This window comes from Eurypyga helias, unplaced genomic scaffold, assembly GCF_000690775.1.
Source record: "Eurypyga helias isolate BGI_N326 unplaced genomic scaffold, ASM69077v1 scaffold1874, whole genome shotgun sequence".
In the NCBI taxonomy this organism is placed as follows: Eukaryota; Metazoa; Chordata; class Aves; order Eurypygiformes; family Eurypygidae; genus Eurypyga; species Eurypyga helias.
The window spans coordinates 86387-109567 of record NW_010246618.1 but is presented as its reverse complement, the minus strand read 5'-3'; the positions used below and the strand labels follow the sequence as shown (position 1 = coordinate 109567).

At 38.6% G+C, this 23181-nt stretch overlaps 1 protein-coding gene across 1 annotated transcript in view; it reads left to right on the top strand.

Annotated features, from left to right (window-relative positions):
• The first annotated feature begins 853 nt into the window (after positions 1-853).
• Positions 854-23181, top strand: part of FSIP1 (fibrous sheath interacting protein 1) — an 82868-nt gene continuing 60540 nt past the window's right edge. The window contains 10 exon segments of the mRNA XM_010150447.1: positions 854-904; positions 2758-2944; positions 3840-3961; positions 5301-5492; positions 6215-6296; positions 10946-11044; positions 14031-14131; positions 14862-14969; positions 15317-15319; positions 21365-21538. Coding sequence (XP_010148749.1) covers positions 854-904; positions 2758-2944; positions 3840-3961; positions 5301-5492; positions 6215-6296; positions 10946-11044; positions 14031-14131; positions 14862-14969; positions 15317-15319; positions 21365-21538 — 1119 coding nt within the window.

The window sequence follows — 23181 nt, the reverse complement described above, 5'->3', positions numbered from 1 at the left end:
TCCTGACTGAATCCAGCACAGCGAGTTACTCAAAAGGCTGAATACTGCAACTTTTTCCCGTTGGATTAAAAAACTGGTTGTACTGAATTGGGAAAGACAACAAATAGGAGAATTACACGGTCATGGAAGAGGTTGTAACTTCCGTGTACAACACCACTTTAACGCCGACTCTGAAGGACCTCCCGCCCTGCACGGAGCGCCGCGCACCCTCCCAGGCTCGGGCGGCTGCAGCCCCTCCCCGGGGACACCAGCACCCACCGTTTCTCACCGAGATTTTGGAAAATCCCGGTGTAAACTCTGTGCCGGCATGCCGCTCGCTCCGCTGACAGCACACGCCTAGCAGCCACCCGTCTTGTAAGACGCCGTCCCTGTTATCAGCGCTCAGCCCGGGCCCCGGCAGCTGAGGGCCTCGCCGTCCGCAGACATCGGGGCCATGCGAGGACGAGCCTCCCCGCGACACCGGAACCCGGCCTGCGTCCCGTTGAGAGACTCAGCCGGGCTCGCAGACCGGCTCTCCCCTTCCCAGGGCCCGGCCTCCCACTCCTCGCGCTGCCGGCCAGACCCAACCCGGCCCGGCCACACACGCACCCAACACCGCAGCAAGGGCGCTGAGCTACCGGCGCTGCCATCCCGACGGCCCGGAAACGGGGCCGGAACAGCCCAACTATGTGCGGGGGGGAACGGAAGAAAAGGACGCTCCCCAACAGCATTTGTCTCCATCAGGATGGAGAAAACAGGCTTCAGCGGAGATGTTGAGTGGTTCAGAGTTTTTAAGCAAGTGAGAGCTTGATTACATTTGCATTCCTAGAAACTGGCTACAAATAACTCCTGCGTCATCACCCCCATCCCGAAGATGGTACCGCCCCAATTTAACGCGGAGTCCTGCAATTCTCGCGAGAAGCCGGTGAGTTGGTCGTTATGGCAACGGTGGCGGTTGTGCTGCTTCCCCCGGCCCGGCGCTGCCGCCCTCCCGCGGTAAGGACGGGGCGGCCTCGGGGTGCCGGTCCCTGCGGGGGTGCCGGGCTGAGGCCAGGGATGTCGTGGCTGAGGCCTGGAGGTGGCTACGGCTGGCCAAAGGTTCCGGGGTGGGTGATTCCCGACGGGGAGGCGGTGGTGCGGAGCCAGTGTCAGAGCCCGGTCCCCCCGGTCTTTTTATAGATTAAAAGCTTGTTTATATCTGAAATATTACCGGGCTTCTGTTGCTTTATTATGAAACTGATAGTTTGGAGGGTTGTTTTTTATTCCAGTTCTAGGTCACAGTGGATATTACAAGGGTGAGCTTGGATAGAATTTCAAGGCCTGCATCCAGCTCAAGAGCTTATTGTAGATCTTTGAATGCATCTTTGGAGTTATCAGCACCAGAGCCACGTTTTCCAAAGGTAATTCATTTCACCTTCAGTGGATTAGAAACTCTGCCTAGTTCTTCTTAGTAGAATGCTAAAGAAATAAGATTCTGCTCTTTTAGCTACAGTAGAGAGTTCTGGGCTCTGTAGGTATGCTAAGGGGCTGTGCGGGAGTTCATGAATGTGAGCTGCTCCTTATGCATGCATGGAATGATGTCTGATTTAATTTTCCTGAATGTGTACTACTTTTATATTGGCAAGAAAAAGACCTGTTCAGCACTACAACCTGGAAAACTTGTTTGTTTTCCTCTTTATATTTAACCAGATTATTAAAAAACTCAATTTTAAGGAAAAACATTTGAAATTCTGGCAATGGTCTTTAGATACACAGCTATAGGCTGTTGATGCATAAGCCAGTATGTGTGAATTGTTGATGCATAAGCCAGTATGTGCATAATTTCACTTTCATCCCATTTGTGCTTTTAAATTTAAGTTGGAATATAAAACTATTTTGCTTATTAAAAGCAAACATTTGAGCATTCCGCACAAGTTGAATTTTTGACCACACAATTCTCTCAGGATACGTTTGAATCAAGGTTTAAGAAAGAAGTCATAGTATTCCACGAAATATGTCAGCTCCAGGGATTCAGCAAAATCTGTCAGAAGTAGGTGTTCATCCATCCTCTGAGAAAATTAGTATCGGAGATTAACTTAATTTTGGGAGTGGGTTATGTGATAAAGTTGTTGGGATGTAGGAACTGGGATCTGAGAATTAGAGATTTAGATTGATTTACTTAGATTAGTCCAGTTGTATTGTACCTCTGTTCACCGGTCTGTAGAATGGCATCATACCACAGTGCTTCACAGAAGTATTAAAATACTTTTATATACATTCACAGTCATCTGTTAAGGTTAACATCAGATAACTCTGAATCCAAGTTTTGACCGAAACATCATAGGCTGTTGCATGAAAATTGCAATGTCTTGAGACTGATGAATTAAACATAAGCTTTTCAGCCCTTCAGAGGCTATAAAACTATAGTATGAGCAAGAGATTGGGATGCAGAGCACCCACAGTGTCAGGAGATGGATGAGGCTGTTGTACACACAGACTCTTAACTGGTTGGCTGTACCCTCTGCTGTAGCAGAAATGGCATAAACCCTTGGAGTCTTTTCCTAGCCTGGCAATCCCAAATCTGGAAGTGTGTGGAATGATGATCTTGAGAATCAATGTGATAACTAAGAAACAGAACTCTGTATCAGATCTGAAAATGGTTCTTTTATTTAAGAAGTACTCTGCAGTCTTGTATAGAATCATTGTTAGCCTTTGTGATAGTAAATGATTATTGTGATTATCTTTTCCTTCCCCCAAAGGCTTCTGTTTTTATGGTATAAATTAATTTGCATTTGATAGGTTGATTCACCTGTCAGTTTGGCTGGTAGTCATCAAAGAGGCAGTCTAGAAGGCTGCTGTCCAGAAGAAAACAAAAGTGATGACAGGGAGAAGTCTGATGGCAAGGAAGTAAGAACGGATCGGCAAACCACGGAGGAGAATACTACCTTTCTTCAGAAGTGTATACTGAATCCTAGTGAGCTGTCAGGTGTGGGAATGACTAACGCTTTCTTGTGTCCTGGCTAGACCAAATACCACGTTTGCATAAAATTCTGTAGGTGGAGGGAAAAGAGGATGCAAATCGGTAAAATTCTAGAAGCAAAGGAGGCATCAAAATTCGTACCTTCACTTCTCTTCACTATTTTGCATCCATCTTTGAAAGAAGCTTGTTATTACTGCCATTACCTCTACAGCACGTGTCTTGTGGCATCTAAGCTGTGACCTGCAATTTGGGAATGGCCTGAAAGGTCAGGAGAAAGCATCTACATGTATTCCATGGAACTGTGTTAGAAAGCTTTTTCAATAAGATGTTTATATCAAACTTTTCACAGAGATCATGGCCGTTTGTTTGAAACTTGGTATCCTAGTAATGGTCCATCTGTCCAAAAAAGTGGAAATTACAGTTGTAAGTTACCGTATTTAACAACTGAACAATGCTAATTCTAATAACGTACTTTAAATACAAATACACGATACCTCCTTTTAATGAAAGCACTTGTAGAAGTGCTTCAAATGGCATTATTTTTGCATTCTATAAATAGTAATAAATCAACTTGCTAGAGCTTCTGACTCTTTAAAAATAGAGAAGCAAAGGCCAGTATGTGAAGCAGAAAACATGGATACCTTCTTCAAACTTAGGTAAGATTTCATGACAGAGCTGGGATCAGAAGAAATCCTTTGATTCCTGCTCCCGTGCTTACCATGAGTCCTGGTACAGAAGTACATATCATTTTTTTAAACAGTAATCCACTGCAGCGGCTCTGTGGTGTTCCTTAACTGACAAAACCCTGTTTTGGTCTCTTAATTGCTAAAATTTCAAACAGTATCTTTAAAAGTTTTTCACATCTATTTTACTCTGAAAGGCTTTCTCTTGTGTTTTTCAGGATGTATGTCTAATTCAGATTCTGGAGAAGACAGCATGGAAACACAGACTTGGAAATTAAGTGAACCTTCCCAAGAAAAACTAAGTAATGCAACAACAGGTATTACTTCCCAGGTGTATAAAGTGAACGGTGCAATGACTTTTTTTCCCCCTCCTTTGCTTGTTAATGCTTTGAGGAGAGTTTGGGACCACAGTGTATTTGTGTGTATATTATATAGTTACAAAGAAATATTGCAACTTGGAAATATATAGGCTTTGTGAATATTCAAGAGGTGTTGGATGAATTCTTCATTTAAAGATTATTTTGTTAAAGGATATTCGTGTTCTGTAATAATATGATAGCATTTGAGTTTTACACAGTCTCGTAAGGCAGAATCCAGTGGTGATTCTGCCCAGTGCAGCAGTGCTGGTCATCTAACGTAACACTCAGTTCTTGAGAAATTTGAGAGACCTCAACTTCAAAGCTTCACTCAAATCCATCTGCTGGGTTCAGGCCAGTTGAAATAAGTGCCCTTTTTTGATCTTCTGTCCTTGGGGCTTCCCTGAAGTTCAGTTAGATTTTTATAGCTCTCCCCTTGTTGTATCACTCATCTCTTGTTATAATGTAAAGTAGACCAATGCATCACAGTAAACGCTTGGGATCAATGGGTGTGTAAAGCATTTGTCACCACAAGATTAGAAAATGAAAAACTATTACGGAACTCCAAAACTTGGAAGTCTGTGGGATAGGGACAATGTTACAAGTGTTTCCTCTACTCTTGCTGTGGAAACCAAGTTTGTCCAGAAAAGAATGTAGAGCATGAGGGTGCTGTAGGAAGGGGAAAAGCTAAAAGTGACCAGAAATTGTAATCTGCATGTTAAGGAAAAAAACAGACAATACTGAAATCTATTTTAATTAAATAATGGTAGTTTCTATAATGTTTCAACATTTGTGTTTTGCAAACTAAAATTTTTCTAGAACCAATAGCTGGTTTGGCTGAGACAAAAGTCAAGACTGAAACTTCTATAATATTTACAAGTAGAGATATTACAGAGTTTCTCTTTACCCCAGAATTATTCATTTTCATGAATGACATTTCAACGTGTATACTGCTAGTCAGGCTGAAGAAATTATTTTTTATTTTTAAGCTTATTTTGTCTGTGATTTTGGTTAATACTGTGGAGATGTCACTCTTCCATTATAGTTTTGAATTGAATCGCTTGCCCAAAATGGGGGGGCTTTTCCTCCCCCATATCCCCATATCCAACTGCTACAGCTCAGTTTGAATCAGCATTCTGTTACATAGACTTCTGTATTTTTCCCTGCTACAAACAGGTTTAGAAATGAACATGATACATGCTTGAGAATAACTGTACTTGCCTATGGTTGTTATCACATTACTTGTACTGCTTTTTAGTGTGGGTTTTGGTTTTTTTGTTTGTTTGTTAGTTTTTAAGTTGAAATGCTTCCAGCTAACATGAGTTTTAAATATATTCTACAGCAAACTCTTCCAATGTGGAATGTTCTGAAGAAACAGATGTAGATCCTCAGATTCAAGCAGCTATAAAGGAAATGAATAAACTTGACACAATACTGGCAAAAAAACGTGTTAAGGAGAGAGCAATTAAAAAACAAGGCGAAGAAATGAGGGCAAAGCTCTGGAAAGAACTTCAGGTTAGAATTGTTCTGCTTATTTTGTAAATAGTGTGTCTTAGAGTACTGTCTTACAGAGTTATCATATACAGACACATTGTGTTATTAAAGAACTCACAGTTGGCTGATTAAAGTGAAGAAATGCATCTTAAAAAGCAACTCTGAATAAGTTTTAGTTTAGAAAGAAGGCCGTGGTCCTTAGAAATTAACATTAGAAATTGGAGATGCCCCCTAAAGAAGGCATAAGAATGCTACGGCACAAATTCCTTCACATTATATCCCGGTCTCTAGCAGTTAAATGCCACTTTAAGCCTTGAAACATGAGAGTTAGCATTTCCTCTGAGGTTAAGTACTGTATACTTTACATGAATACAAATCTCAGTTGCTAAAAAGACATGACTGAAGTTCATTTAACTGCATCTCATAACTACAATGGTTTTGGCTTCAGAGACAAATGTACATTACAGAACTTCTTTGTCTCTGAAATGTGTCGCCATGTAAGTGACAATACCTAAGAGAAGCTTTAAAGTTCCACCATGCCTTTATCATAACTTGAGGAGATGTTCAGATAGCCTCAGGAAGAAATAAAGTGGTAAGTAAATGTTGCCACTGAACAAGGAGTGTTTAATAGGGTGAAGTTCATTAGACTTGATAAGCAGACCATGTGTTTTGCTTTGAAGTATTTACTTTAAAATAAATATATGCATGTATCTCTATATTTATGCTTTATTTCTTTTGAATAGTCTATCAGAAGCACTGGAAGCCATGAGGAGATAGAAAACACAAAACATTTTTTAGCTTTGATCTCGCGGCAAGATACAGCGGGTGAGTAAGAAAGAGAAGTAAATACCCTGACATAATTGTCCTGTATTTTGGTTAATGTTGATACTTTTGTTGGATGCTTTGAAAAGAATGCTTTCAAACCTTTAGAGTAAAATAATATTTGCATTTAAATTATATCATGGGAATATTTGAAAAATTAACTGAAATAATATTTGCAATATCACAAATGTAGAAGTTGTACCGTAACACTAATTTCATTTATAGAAACTGCATTTTTTCAAAGAACTGGCTACTCCCAGGAGGGTAGAAATCCAGGATAAATAAAACTTGCATTTTTCAAGTTGATGGCAAACACAGATGATTTCAGAAAGGATGCACAGCTGATAACACTGGTAAATTAAAGTAATGATAGCCGGTGTAGGGAGAGTGCAGAGTGGAAACCTGCTGAAAAACTTGGGTGTCTTTACTGTTTGGGACATCTGGGCAATAAGGAATTCATAATTGTTTTGGTAAACAAACAAAATGTTTGATAATATTACTGATGTGTGGTTGCTGGTGGTCTTGCAGAGTTCACCAGGCTGGAGTATTTGGTGTAGGAAGTGCAGGCAGGTAAAAAATAGTGGGCCTAAAAATGTTAGTGAGAAGTTCAAGGGGTGTGGGTCCTGCTACACATGTATCTTGGAGAAAATTTTCATGTGGAAGTGGGGGAGAGTGAGAAGGAAGTGATGGCAATGATCTCATAATATGACAGGTTTAGATGGAGGGAAATCCTGAGCCTTTTTAGGAGTCATTCACGGAAGAATGAAAAGAATGGGACCACATTATGATACTAACTGCTGAGTTATGTGTTGGAAAACAATACAGGAAGTTGTGTGCACAGCACAGATCTTGGAACGTGGTCCAAAAGGGAGTAGGGGTAACTTAAATTTAATACTGATTATGTTACATTTAATTGCCTTCTAAAAGAATTTAGGATTCTTAATGTGAAGGAGAATTTGAGTAAAAGGGATCATCAAATAACATAGAGGGTGGTTCTAAGGAAAAGGTGTGAAACACGACTTAAGTTTTTTTAATTCGCTTTTTTCCTGAGAATTCTAGGGAAGAAAACAGGATAGATGGCAGTTTCAAAAAGTGAAACTGTGTTAAAAACATGCTAGCAGACTGTTCTCAGGAAGAAAAGACCAGGAAGTCTGATAATTTCTGACTTTCGTCATGGTATGACAATGAAGACAAAAATACTCAAAGTGGAAATTAACACACTGTTAAGAATAAATGTTTGCAGTTTCATCTTTCAGTAAAAATCACTTTCATCTTAAGCAGCATTTAAAGCACCAAATTCTATAGCTTAATTAAAAGTAGATAAATGACTAATGAAGGACTGAGTTCTTTAACAGGAAAGCTAAAGGAATGGTTAATGATATAGAAATATGTGGAATGTGACATATAACAAAAAAATTACAGTGAATACCAATAATGTAAAACTATAGGTAGAATAGAGAAAGAAAAGGTAAAAATCTATTTAGAAATTTTTTCTTTACTAAGTCAGAAGGACATGTGGAGCACCTGAAGAATACCACAAAGGAATTCCAGCCAATTAGTCAGTTTAAGTGGGTGCCCAAATTAAATGCCTCTACGCAAGCACATGTAGCATGGGGAATAAACAAGAGGAGTTAGATGTGCGCACGCCTGCAGGGCTACGATCTTATTGGCATCACAGAGATGTGGTGGGATGGCTCCTACGGCTGGAGCATTGGATTGGAAGGACAGGCAGGGAAGGCGAGGAGGGAGTGTTGCCCTCTATGTCAATGACCAGCTGGACTGCATGGAACTCTGCCTGGGTATGGATTAGGAACCGACCAAGAGCTTATAGGTCAGAATAAAAGGGAGGGCAGGGACAAGTGACATTATACTGGAAGCCTGCTGCAGACCACCCGACCAGGAAGATGGAGCAGATGAAACCCTCTATAGACAGATGGGAGCAGCCTGTCACACACCCTGGTCCTCATGGGGGACTTCAATCATGCCAATATCTGTTGGAGGGACAGCACATCAGGGCATAAGCAAGCCAGGAAGTTCCTGGAATGTGTTGATAATGTCCTTCTCTGGGTGATAGAGGAGCCAGTGATGAGAGGTGCCATGCCGGACCTTGTTCTCACCAACAAGGAGAGGATGGTGGAGAATGGGAAGCTCAAGGGCAGCCTTGGCTGCAGCGACCATGAAATGGTGGAGTTCGAGATCCTTAGGGCAGCGAGAAGAGTGCACAGCAAGCTTGCTACCTTGGACTTCAGGAGAGCAGAATTTAACCCCTTTGGGGAACTATTCGGTGGAGTGCCATGGCATTCTCCCCCTCTACTCCACTCCTGTGAGACCTCACTTGGAGTACTGTAACCACCTCTGGGGCCCTCAGCACAGGAAGGGCATGGACCTATTGAAACCAGTCGGGGGGAAGGTCACAAAGATGATCAGAGGACTGGAGCACCTCTGCTATGGGGACAGACTGGGAGAGTTGGGCTTGTTCAGCCTGGAGAAGAGAAGGCTCCGGGGAGACCTTATAGCACCTTCCAGTACCTGAAGGGGCTACCAGGAAGCTGGGAGGGGACTTTTTACAAGGGCCTGTAGGGACAGGAGAAGGGGCAATGGCTTTAAACTGAAAGTAGGTAGGTTTAGATTGGACATCAGGAAGAAGTTCCTCACTGTGAGTGCAGTGAGGCACTGCAACAGGTTGCCCAGCAAAGCTGTGGATGCCCCCTCCCTGGAAATGTTCAAGGCCAGGCTGGATGAGGCTGTGGGGTAGGAATTAGATGGTCTTTAAGGTCCCTTCCAACGCAAACCATTCTATGATTCTATGACACAAATCGGTTTGAGTTCTAAAGCAAGTATTGGTAGTCTTCTTCAAGAATGCATAGAGGACATGCATGCTTGCAGAGACCTGGAAAAAGAAAGTACTGGGTACTTTAAAATGTCCTTTTTCTTTCTGTGGCTAGGATTTTACTTGGGGAGACACTTGAACAAACTAGGCATTCTGCTCACAATCTTTTTTGGAGGGACATTGTAATCAAAACGAGACTGAACGTAGCAAGAATATAGCATGTCAAAACTGTTCAAGAGTGGTTTAAAAAAATCTGCTGTTTGAAAACTTTGTCTTGTTGCTGGAGTTCTCAGAGATGTGTCAATCACATGCACGTTTTCCATCCTGTCCTTCATCTACATACCCTGGTTGAAAGGAAACAGAATTGTGGCACATCTTGTCTTTTTTCTTGTTGGGGAAAGAACAAGGATTTGAGGTCTGAATAGTTACTGCTGAGCAAAAATCTCAGGTTAAATGTTGGAAGTACATGCATAATAACAGTAGCAATGTGTGGGTAAAACATTTCAACAGAACTTATTGTTACAATTATTACTGCCTTATTTCTACAGTAAAGTTTAGGTTATTAAGGGAAGAACACAAAATCTGATATGGGTGATACATAAAAAGTCTCCAGTAGATGTCAGGATATAGTAAAAAAAGACCAGTAGGCAAGCAAGACTATATGGTTGTTAATTAACTACATGTTTCAATTCCTCTTTTATTTCAAAGGTAACTCCTTGATGTAGAGATTATGTGCATTGTGTAGGTTCCGGTGTACCATACTGGAAAAACTCTGCATGGTTTAGATTTATATTTTTCCTCCAGTTTGATCTTTATCTTGAATTTTTGGTGACATGCTAGTGCCTTACTTTTCAAGTCTTATTTAAATGAGTGCCCTGATTGATACTGAGATGGAATGCAATTCATATATTTTGCTTTTCAGAACTTCAATTTTATAAAAGGCTTTATTAAATACATTATATAGGGGAGATTTTTGATTATAGCTTTTAGTGTGGCTGTGAAATCAAACACAGGTGCTGGGTGCAAAATCATTAATAACTTATGTGTCCCAGCCTCTCAGGCACAAAACCCCCTCTGACACATTCATGGCAGAAATGTAAATTAAGAGGTAATTAAGCAGCCTTAAACTCATTCCCGTGTGCAACAAAATCATACTTCCAGTTGAGTCCATTAAACTTCACTATTGCAGAATGTTGGTTGTTTTTTTCATTGTGAAAAACACATTTTCCATAAGTTTATACTATGGTTCTTTGCAATACAAGTTCTTTTCTCTAAGTGCTAAGTGTATAGACTGCAAGTTAATGCTCTACCTTATACTTCCAGCTGATATATGTCAATGCCGCAACTGAAGTTTTTTCTTTGAGTAACTGAAACAACTCTTGCATGATAGGATGTTTGAACACTTTTTTTCAAGACTATGCCCTTGACCTAGGTCACCTGGAAGTCTAATAATTCATGTACAGGCAGACAACAGCTATGAAAACCTGGGTACTTTATTTTCATTCAAAGTTCTAGATGACTTGCCACATGGTGTCTGTGGAGGCTTTTGAACTTTAGGGCCTTGGGATGTATTAATTATTTGTCCTATATGGGCAGTAGTTGTTCAAAGCGAAAACGCAGCCATATGAAAAACATAAATAGTCATGAGACACACCTTCCACTTTTCCCCCTTCGTTATTTCTTGAGGAATGTGGTGGTTATATAATTTATCCAAGTAAATTTCTGTAACTTTCATGTGTGAGATGTTACAGTATGGTACACATGAAACTGCATCTTCTTCAAATACATTTCAATTAAATTTTACTGAAAAAATTCCTTGCAGATCCCTCCCATGCTAAAGAAGATGAAATATGTACCTTGGTCTTTCACACACAAATTAATCCAGAAGATTATGATTGCCATAACACCCAGCATAATCAGGGTAAGCTTTATTAATTGTATAGTTTGTATTTCTAGATAATGGCAAAACAACATATACAGTGGCTGGGTAATGAAGACTTGACCTTTGTGGCTAAACCAGTGAAATCAGAAAAAGCAAGATTACTTAGTGGAATGGCGACAGTTATTATTTTTTTACAAATTATGAAAGAGAATAATTTTGTTTGTGACTTATCTAAAACATTTTACTCATCATGCTAAGAAAATTTTTACTTTCAGGTTTATAAAACTGTATTTCATTGCAAAATGATGAGGTGTGTAACTGATTTATTGTAAAATGTATCTGGTTCTTCATGGAAATTCTTTAAAAACTTATCTTTGCTGTTATTCTAAGGTACTGTAACTGTCATATATAGGCTTGTATTGAAGAAACCCATCTAAAAATTAAGAGTGGTGCTGTATACAGTTTAAGCTGTTCTGTAAGTTTGTTGTTTTCAGAAGAAATTGTATGGATGTTTTGACAAACCTAAATCTTCAGACAACTCATTTTGGATTTTGTTATGCTGATTATCGTTAAAGGGTGCATTGCTTTTATGGGTTAAGTACTTTCTGGCAAAAATCAAACATCTGTGCTGATTCTTTTAGACATCACTTGTTTACGTGCACTGTATAGAGGTTTCGAATGCTGGTAGTAGTTTAGTATGTCCAACACTTCAAAATGAATAGAATTGTGCTTTTGTGCCTGTGTTTTTTCCCTATTTGAAATTCAAATTTGTATGGTTGAGTAACTTCTCACATGTGTTGTGACATAAGAAGAATAGCTTCAGCTGCCATTGCTATCAGCTGCAATTATTTATTTCGGTGTTGTCTACCATTCGATGTAAACAGAAGGAATCTATCTTCCTGGTGACTGGTTAAGATGACAAGGACATAATAAATGGGTGTTCCTCACGGTTGAGCCACTGGTGGCGGCAGAATCTCTGCACTTTTTAGAATGTGACTGCATGTTTTAATTTTTAAACCTGGACCTCAGCTCCCTTATCATTTTATCTTGTATTCAGGCCAGCAATGTGTGACCTTAATTATTTCTTCTCACTGAGTTGGAGCAGTGCTGTGCTTTTGATTTCTTTGTCTTCCTACCATGTGTCTTCATTCCTCCCTTAAAATGACTCTTGACTCTCAGCTTCCACCTTCACGATTTCTGCAATGTGCTGGAGTGTCCTTGAATAGCAATGGCAGGTTTCATTACCTCTGTTCAGGACAGGAATGACTTCTGAAGCTCCCAGTACAGGCACGGTTGGGAGTTGCTGTTGCTTGCACTATTTTGAGATGTTCTACGTTCTCCTAGTTTGGAAAAGCATGCAGTGGAGATCACTTACAACTTCCTTAAATGACTTTTACTATTTCTGCTGGAGGCTTTTGATATGGTTTCTGAATAGCTAAGACTTACTGGTTTGGTTGCTTTTAGATTCCCGTGTAACAGTTGTTTTAAAGGCAGACCCTGAACAAGAGTAGCTTAACTTGTGAAGAGGAATGTCTGTATTATTTTTATAGTATTACTTTAGCAGTCTCATCAAGATTTGTACATCAGTGAAATTTGGACCAAATCTACCAAAACTCGATGCAAAATTTGTTCAGCTGCAGTCTCTTTTTTCCTTACCCACGGCAATCTTCTGTGTATTCTTTGTCCCGGTGATCATGTCTGTCTCTTCTTTACTTGAACGTTCAGAGATCTTCTGGATGAAAGCTCCCTCTCAAAAACGCTTATTCTGCTGTTACAGAAAGATGTAGCTTAAAAGTAATGTTTTATATATGTTGCATGTTATGTTGGTGTGTTTTGCTCATTTCAGGATACAACTTACCATGTTCAAATGAATTGGTAAATTCTTATATGATCCACTTCCTTTATAGTTTCAAGATGTCACCTTGAAACACTAAAGACAGTTTGGGATGCTTTCAGTAAACAGTTGTGCATTTGTACTGTGACAGGGTTTTCTTGGTCAGATCCAGCACCTCAGTCCTTTAAGGTTTACTTGCAATTTGAGAGTAAGTCTGATTGGTGAGAATGTTGCACAGTTTTTTGTCCATATTGTGTAAAAGGATGCATGGAGTTTATTTAATATCTTTGGGAGTTTGCTTTCAATCTACTCACTCTGAAAAAGTGCTAATTCCATATAAATTTCCATAGCCTATCTTCTGTTATCTGGCATGTTAAACTGGGTTTTTTTGGTAGGCAAATAGCCCTCCCATTTTTCAAATCCCTGCTTTCCAGAAAAGCAAAAAGTACCATGCCTACTTGTGAAGTAGTTTTTGAGGCTTAGAATTTGGCTGTACTTGCTTAGTCTTGTTATTTAATGTGATAAATATTTGCTGTTCGTAAAGGAATTGCAGTTTTCAAGCTGGTAAAGTCTCTGAGAAACAGAATACGTGCCCATTTTTGTATAATGGGTAGAAACCCATTGTTGAAAAAAAACATGTGTGATGTTGTCAGAATATCGTGTGGCTGCTTAACAGCTTTACAGCTCTGAGTTTTATTTTTGAACAAAGTTTGTTTTATAAGCTGTGTTATAATAATATCAGCTATATCATCTGTTCTTCAGCTGTTTTATTTTAAAAAATGTACTTGATATGTCTCCAAATAGTTCTGTGGTTTTAAAAAAAAAAAATTATTGTCTGCTTTTGTACTGATGATAAAAGTGAAACAATGATAGGGTTTGAAGGAATGCCATGCCTTTTGAAGCTGCCATGTTTAACATTTTTGAGGTCAGAAATCCAAAAGTATTGTAGCCTTCGCAACACTGAATGATCTCGTATAATAAAAGCTTAAAAATGAGATTAGATTTTGACAATAGTTACAGTTTAAATATACCAATATAGTTTATATAAATAATGAAAACAGCATATAAAAAGTTTGCACATCCACTTTACATGTTTGTTAAAGGTTTAAATGGGATTGCTGTTATTACGACTCTCATTGAATCAGAAAAAGAATGATCATAACTTAGCAACTTTTCTTCCTCAAACTTCAGATTATCCGAGTGACTTAGAAACAAATGAGTTTCTTAATCAAGCAGAAAAAAAGCATAGCAAAAGTAAAACCAATCAGGATTTCATTAAAAAGAACATTGAGGTAAGCATTAAGGCATAAAATCATTAATATTTTGTTAAATGTTAACTAAAATATACTATATAAATACTTCTGGAGACTGGGTTTTTTATCAGGAACATTAAAAGTTAATTAGGCATAAATGAGAAAAATCTTGCTGTTTAAAAGTGTTGTTTATGGCAGAGTACTGTATAAGATAGTTCTCATTTTGGATGCTCATCTTGGTGGGGATAATACTGCTTCTATGTGTTTGCTAAAGAGTACTGAAAATGGAATCGTTCTGTTTGTGCCTGGACATAGCTTGTTTTGAGGGCAAATATTTCCTAAGACTTTCTTTAAATGTATTTACTGTTAAGTTAAAGGAAGATGTTCTTATGCATAGAAAATAAAAGGTATGCAGGTTTTCCATGTATAGCCTGAATGGGAATCTTACTTACGGACGACTTATTTTCTGTTAGAAAATAAATGCCTTGATTTTAATGCTGCTTTTTTTTTTCAGTGAAGACCTAGTAGCTATAACAATTTTACATGCAATTGAAAATATCCACTCCCCTGCTATGTCAAAGACTATTATAAGATTATCAATTCAGTATATGTAGGCTGCTAGATTTTTCTGTCAATGTGATAATTTCTATTCTGGCACTAAGCAAGATTTGGATGTTAATTTGACAGAGTTTAAAAACTTTTGTTTGGTGCTGTTTGAGCTAATGGAGTTCTAAAGCTTTTTTGTTATGTCTTTTTGTAAATATTTCAGCTAGCAAAGGATTCAGGAAACCAGATTGTTATGCTTGAAGGAGAAAGGAAAAGGCTAATTGAACTGTTGAAAGATATAGAAGAAGGAATTGAATTGCCAGGTCTTGAGGTATGGCAACTTTAATTTGTACCATCCTGTTGTATTTGGCTTATTTTTGCGGTAAATCTAAATTTGATTTGGTTTTAGTTCTACCATGAAGCAACCTACTGAGATACGAGAGAAAAGCTGGACAAAGTCAATTGCCTTTGTCTCCAAGAATGAATTTTCATTGGCTTCTTTGTTCATTTTATTAACACATGGACATGCCTGGCCTTAGAAAAACAGCAGAACTTAAAAGAAAAGTTAGGCGCGGGTTGAAGGAGCCTTAGAAACACACTCAGAGAAGACGATGACCTATTTTCTCTGCATAAATATGAAATTTCAGCCTATTAATCCAGTGCTGTAGTCTTTGGTAGCAGGTCCAGCAACTACAAATGAAACTCTAGGAGTTTTTTGAGGACATGAACTTCAGAATGCAGCAATTGGGGAAATACACATTGATGAAGCTTATGTGTCCATTTAGAAAGATACCATGGCATCTTTGTGTGTCTTCCAACTCAGTCTTAAAAGTATGCAGAGGAGCCAAGGCTACTGAAGTATTAGACATTTATGCTTTAATGGAATACTGTTAAGGAGCGTACCGTCTGCGTACTGCAGTGGGTAGCAAGAGCTGAAGCAGACAGAAATACCTTTCCTCATGGAGAGTAAAAAATTGTTTAATTATGCCACCAACCACTGCTTCTAGGAGAGTCTGTGCCACAAAATGATTCCAAGTAATGTAAAGAAATCAAATAGTCTTTTGATCTCCCAGTTCCTAGGCCTTTCTTTCTTACTGCTTTGAGGGGAATATCACTGTGAAGGAGCTCTCAGGGACTCTGTTGTTTTACAGGAGTACTCATAAGCCTGCTAGGATGGGAAGATAAAATTTGGTCTGAAAAATGAATCTTACTAGGAACTTACAGTACTTTTCGACTATATATGGTATAAAACATGCTAAAGATGGGTGTTTTCATAGAATGAACATCCTCAAACTATGTAAACTTGGTAAAACTCTTCAAGAAACCAGCATTTTAATAAATAAGAAGAAATATTGCAAGAATGTTTGCTTTGTGTAAAGAAATTAGGTGACCTTTCTATTTTGTTTTATATTAAAATGTTCATTAAGTCTATAGTAATGTTATGAACTTTTTCACAACATTTGTTAAATATACACTGAATCACAGTAGCAAAGAAATATGTGAACTCTGTGTAAAATTAACAAAATATATTCAATGTCCCTTTTCTGTTTAACTTATACATCTAAAATGATCTGGACTAAATAATTTTTCACTATGTAAAATAACAACTTAGGTGTGGGAGAGAGAAACAAAAGCAAATGCAATGTCATTTTTTCTTTGTCTCTTCCCATATTTTCTTTTGAGTTATTTTCTAATAAGGTGGTGAAGACACCCAAGATGTCATGCTCTTTATTACTCTTCCCTAAAATGTGTCTAAAACCATCCTCAGAAATTACTGTTTTAGGATATGGGGTAAGGAGGTGAGCTTAGGATTTTGTCATGTGAATCCAACTTGGTTATAGAAACAGAGAACTAACCTACTCATGGTTTGTGACATGTAACAAATCTGTAACTTACTCAACTTCAGTGTGATTTCTAGGTTGAAGCTCGTTTGGTCTGTGGACCAAAACTTTTCTCTTTGCTCTAGGGAAACTGGTAAATATACACTATGTTTTGGCATTTTCAGAACTTTGTGGGACACATAGAAGTTGAAGGAGTCTGTATCAATCAGGAAAACCTGATGGACAAATGACTAAGATTATATAAATATGCAGTATTTTAACATTAACTGCTGTTTCACGATTAGTAAGCTGAAGTAGAAGCACAGAAAACGTAGCCTTTATTGATCATTGGTATGCAAAGTTTTAAAACTATCGTCAGCTACACTCAGTGCTTGTGTTCGTGAGGTGAAAAGCTGACTTCGTTAAATTGCACCAGTCTTCCTGTTGACCTGACGTTTGTTCCCTCACTTTACATAGAGAACTTATTTATTTTTTTGGACATGAACACTGATCTTGCAGGTTGACTTATGTATCTGTGTAAAACACTCACCAGTTAATGACCTTGCGCGGAGACGTTTGACTTGACATAGTTTAGCATTAAAAAAGTGCGGTGAACGGCTCTTTGGTCTAATATTGATCTACTGATCAGGGGAGTTGATTTTTATTGTGCTTTTAATTTGTTGCGTATTAGAAGGACCAAGATAAAGCTCACTGGGTCATTATTTATTTAATCTTTTGTCCGTGCATTTAGGAAAAGATTCAAGGTATTCTATTAGATCTGCTTGCAACAGGATTGGCATGATGTCACATGTAAGCGTGACAATGTTTAGCTGAAACAGTACTTCATCCAGCCTTTGAATAGGAAGGAACTGTAGGGAGAGGGTTGTGGGGTTTTTGGTTTTTTTTTTTGTTTTTCTTCTCTCGTGGGAAAGGTTGGTGTTTGATTAGCAATACTTTTTTTTCTATTCTTGCCTGATTGAGGACATGTTTCAATTTGAGGAGATAGTCCTTCATTTGATAAATGTCAGCATTTTAAAGACGTGAAGATGTTTTAAACAACCTTTTGTTAGTAAACATAGCTTTTTGACGTAGAGAATAGTGGCTTTCTTTTATAATGTATCATTTTACTGGTTGCAAGTCTTCTCTCACAAGATGTATTTATTGTGTTTCTTCTTCTTTAAGCTAGGGTCCTTCACAAAATTTAGAGATGGAATAGCTAATGCAAATTCTGGCTAGCTGTGTGTACCTTTTTTTGCACCAATTCTCAAGGCATCAAGGCAATGGGAAAGTATAACATTTATCCGAATTTTGTATTTGGCATGTGTCTCCATCATGTCAGCATGTATCTATAGAGGTTTTACTATTTATGTCAGACCTTAAATAGATCACTACACCGGACAGTGTGTGTCTCAGTATGTTCTTGGTACAATAGACAAGGATGGGAATGATAATTTGTGGGTCAGTCTAGTCTGTACTAGATCATGTCTTTAAAGAAAACAGCTCCTAAATCTACTGCCAAACTAGAATAAAAGAAAGGATAATACTTAGTTACTTAAACCTGTCTAGTCTGGGGATAGATTCTTCCTCTCCCACATTTGAATTATATTATGGGTGAGGCATTTCCTGTGGCTGCTTTATAACAAAGATCATGAGGAGATTATCAGCTAATGAGTAATCTAGACTGCTTCAAGATGGCCCAGGTAGCTGTCCAGCTGATGGCCACTTTCACCTTACTTAATTTGGACTTGTAAAAAGCTGGTGCAACCACATTGGCTAAAGCAGTGTTTTGGAGGTTATCAATCAAGGCAGAGCTGGCTGTGCTGTATGAATTCCTCTGTACAGTGTAATGTGGATTAGATAACTTCATTTGACTTGTACTATTAAATATGTCAAATATTGAAATAGCACATCTCACTTTCTTAAAAATTAAATTCTTAAATATTTTAGGAGTACATATTCATACTAATTTAATTGTCAAAGCTGCAGGGGTATAATTTGTTTCAGATGTTCCACACTAATAAGCACTGACTGTGCTGTTGTAAAAGTATTGTTCTGAGTTAACACAGAGGAAACATTGACAGGACAGAAGCTTATTTTCCAAGCAAAGTCATCTTGAAAATACAAAAGGGAATGTGCAAGTCCATTTAACCCTGGAGAGAAGTGACTACTGGAGTAATTTGGGTATTTGGAGCATGGGATATGAGAGCATGGGATATAGACACTGAGCTGTAGCTAATGAGCCCAGGTGCAGCTTAACTGACTCCTGTAGAGTCATTTCTAGGTGTTTGCACTGTGGGCTTCAATGTCTGATTAGGGGGTGGTTAACATGGCACAAGTGTAAGTGCCACATTGGATACTGATGATGATGGTGACTGTCTCACCTGAACAGATGCTCCACAACGCTGGCAAGCATATAGAGACATTTCTGAGTGGCTCTTCTGCATGTAGGTTATGTCTGGTCAGGCTTACTAGTGACATTGTACTTGTATGAGAAAACATTAAAAGAACTGATTCTGTTTCACAAAAGAGATTACTCTTTTTTTTTTTTTAATTTAGCATGGAAGTAATTTATGGCAGGTGTTCGGGGTATGCTTTTTTCTTTTTGCAACCAGTGTGCTTTAGGGTAGTGGGGGTGAACCACGGATGACCTCATAGCAGTGGTATTGTAACTGGAAGCTGATATTTCCTCCTCTTGTGTGGATGTGGCTGCTTGAATAGCCGGAGGACTGATCTGGAAGCTGTAAAGGAGTGATGGATGTGAATCCCTTGCAAGACAGATGTTGAAGTATGGTCAGGTCAGATAGTAAGGTGCTGTCCCTCTCCTGTTAGGAAAAAGAAAGGAAACCAGCAACATACTCATGTCCTCCCTCACATTATTGCCCTTCCCTTCTAAGGTCCTATCTTTGTGGTCAGGACAGAGATGTAATCTCTTAGTGTCACTTGCAGTGAATGGTGGTTGTGCAGATTTGCTTCCCTCAGTGTGAGCCAGGAGTCCCAGGTTGCTGTGGAGAACCTGCCTCGGTTTTTGAATATGAGCTCATTTGATTAAGTGGGCCAAGCTCACTCATAAAATGCAACTGTCTGTACTAGGAGCACATTCGTATTGGTTAGTCAGGTGTTACTGATGTAAAAAGGAAAAAGTAATGTAAATCATGATCAGAAAAAGAACTATGTGCTTTCTGTCTCTCCCAGTGTTTCTGTATTAACATACTGAGGCGGCAGCTACTCACCTCAGAGATGTTCCTCAGCTTTCCCATAGCTGCCTTGTTTTCTTCTTTGGTCATATACTGCAGGTGTCACATTATGTCTCATACCCTCATTTTGAGATTTAGCTCCAGGTGGTTTCTGCCATAGTATCAACCTCTGCAGTTTCATTCCAAGACTGGTTTTGGTCAGGCTTTCTCTCTTTTTGACTCCTTATCAGATGGAAAGGGGTTGTCCTATTAGACATTGCTGCTCATTTTATTTCCTTCTTTGACTTGCACAGCAGTCTGTTGCTTCCACTTCCTTCAGAGGACAGTAGGGAATAGTATTGTGTCCCACTTCATTTGGACTTCTGGTGTGCTGCTGTGCAGGTGTGTACCAGGATGGATGTGTGTACCAGGATAGATGTGTGTCTGCATTTGCTGCCAGACTTTGAGATGCAAATTCGTTGGAGAGTTTGACAAGGTGTGTTCAGTCTGGTTGAGAATGTCTCATTTCTGTGACTGTTGAATTCCATTTGTCTTTTTTAAAAACAAAAAATATCTTGCTGTCTCAAGTTTGCTATATGGTCAGCTCTGTGCAGCTCCTTGGACTTAAGCTGTAATATGGTGTCTCTAAGAGTTTGCAAATGAAGAATGCTAGGATGGAAGGTGTAACAGAAGTGTTTTAGGATGATGAGTAAAGTTCTAGTGCAGTTTCTGAGGCTGTGCTTTTCCTTTTCAATATTAGCATTGAAACGGTGAGCTTATAGCGTGTTCTTTATGTTTTCTGTCTTAGAACTGGTGGGTCTATGTCTGCCAGATGCTTTCCCCTGTGCAAGGTAGGGCAGAGGGTAGAGACGAAGGATCACAACACTCCTAAATTGATTTTCATGTCAGTGGCATCAGAAAGTGATGCTTACTGTGCAGCACTGGACAGCAAGACCTATGTGCAAGTTAGACCATGACAAGCAATTATTCCTTCAAAATGGAGCTGGGACTGCCGTGTTGAACAAATACAGAAACCACAACAAGGAAAGAGTTCGCCTGCATGGAAGGAAGCTGTGATAGGCATGGCATGGCACTGTATTAAAGGTTTGACTAACTTGTCTAAGAGGCTCTAAAGTGAGATGCATCATTAAGAAAAAGGGGTTAAAGATTCTCTTGGGTGTAAGACAACTTGATCTAGGAAGTTGTTTAACCTTCAGAAGAATGGATGGAATAATTCAGAACTGTCAGAGTGCTCTTTGGCCAGCTGGCATGGAGGCAAAGCATCTGGCTTTAAGCAGTTTTATTTCACAGCTTCCGAGGGGCTCATCAGTGAGGACACAGACTTTGGACTTTTATAGAAGCAGTAAAATAATAGCGGAAGAGTGTTTAGGTCAGCAACACCTTCTTTTTTGCAATACCATTTTAACAATGCATGTAGATGCATGCACTTTCTAAAAATAAATTTGTGTATTTTTTTTTTATAGTTCATTTAAGTTGCTGCTGGGTTATATTTAAAAATGAAAAATGTATGCCTCTAGTTGTGTCCATATCTGCTTTTGAATGTGCTGGGTATGTGAATATTTGGCAGATTTCAGCTCTTTAGAGATGGATGAAAACTTACTTTTATCCTTAAGTACAGTTTATTTGAAAGTGAGATACACTTGATGTGTAACTGCCTTTAAAGTCTGTTTCCTTGGAAATGAGGATTAAATATCTTCTGTATCTTTCGATAGGAGGATGTATCTGGTGGGCTGGTACCAGGAGAAGGGTACACACCTGAACCAACGGAATTTCACCGCTTAAATGAGATAGACATTAAACTTCAAGAACTTCAAGTACTACTATGTGATGGGGATTCTTCTGTGATTTCCAGCTCTTGCTCAAAATCTCCAAGCCAGATTTATCAGGTATATTACAGAACAGAGCTTATGTGGCAGACTTCTTGTTCGAAGTGTGTGTTGAGATCTGATGTAGATGAAAATACAGCATGCATCTGTATTTGTATTTTTGGCATTTTTCTTTAGTATCTTCTGTTTGTTCTCAAAGTGTATGTGCTAAAGGATTAAATGAAACCTTTGGCTATACCTATTATACAGAAATATAATACATTGCATAGAATTCAAGGACTGTCTTGTTTTAACATTTGTTGATTCTACCCTTTCAACAAGGAATTTCATATGCAGGAATTGGCGCATTAACTGTGTGAGGGCCTCAATGGTTTTGTCAGCACCAAAAGGGCCTCTTCACTTATGATCTGAAAGATAAAGCAATTACCAACAGGCAGTGATAAAGACTGTGGGAAATCGATTGAAACGGTATATTCCTTGTTTTTAATGGCCTTTGTCTTTTTTTCCCTTGCCAGCAGTAATAAGAATCTTTGGGATCTCGTCCTTGAGAAATGATTGTTTGAATTTTGTACACAGAAGGCTAATTTATCTCATGCCCCAGTAATGTTGCCCCTGATGTAATTAATGGTGGAAATACAACATAAAATACCATTAATCTTATTTTGCACTAATTTGCACAAAACTTGTTTACTTCTTTCAAATTTAAAACTTATCACCAGAACAGGTATATCAGAGGCTCTGTGAGTGTGTGCATTGGTAAAACGATGTTTTTGGTTACCAGCACATGAGAAACATCTCTGAATGGCTAAAATACCTGTGGGTTGAGGTTTTTTCCCTTTTTCTAAAGAGCATTTTAATGTCACTTTTTGTATTGACTTCTTTCTAAACTTCAGGTTTTGGTTTACCTACAGTAATATTTTCTTTTGCTCTGACCGTTCAAGAGGAGTCACATTTTGATGTTGATCATTTACCAGTTGGGATGTAATGTGTGAAACGGCGACTCCCTCTAGTGGGTAATCACTTAGAGAAATGCAGTTGTTACCCGGTACCTTCAGGTTCAAGCTAGTGCGACTGCCTGGTAATCAACACTCTGTTTAGGAACGTTTGTCTAAGTGGTGGTTGTTGCTTCCTTTTCAGATAAAGCTCGGAAGTATTTGAATAGAAACTTGTATTTATGTGTATGCTTATTGAAAAGTAATACATTATCTTTTTGAATCAAATTTAACAACCAAAGAGAGTTAGTAATTCCATAAATTACCCTTCATTAGTGAAAAGCAGTTGCGTTTCAGCTTCGCTTTGCAGCATATAAAAGGCTTTCAGACACTGAAGTTCTGGGAAACACTTTATGTATTCCATTTGTCATTTTTTGTTTTGTTCAGATAAATTTGAATATGTGAGTCATTTTAATAAAAGCTACTGAGGAATACGACTATTTAAAGGTGGTTTTATAAATTTAGAGAAAGAGTTAAACAGGATAAATATAAATTGAAATGAGTGGGAGTCTTCAGTTATTTAAAACTGGATTTAGAAAGACACTAGTTGCATAAATGCAAAACTAAAAAAAAAAAAACCAAACCAAAAAACAACCCAAACAAAAAATCCCCAACCAAATGAAGCAAACAACAAAAGCAAACCCTCCCACCCTATCTAATTCCAGAAGTATCTTGATTTCCAGTTGCCTTCCCGGTTGATTCCAAAATCCC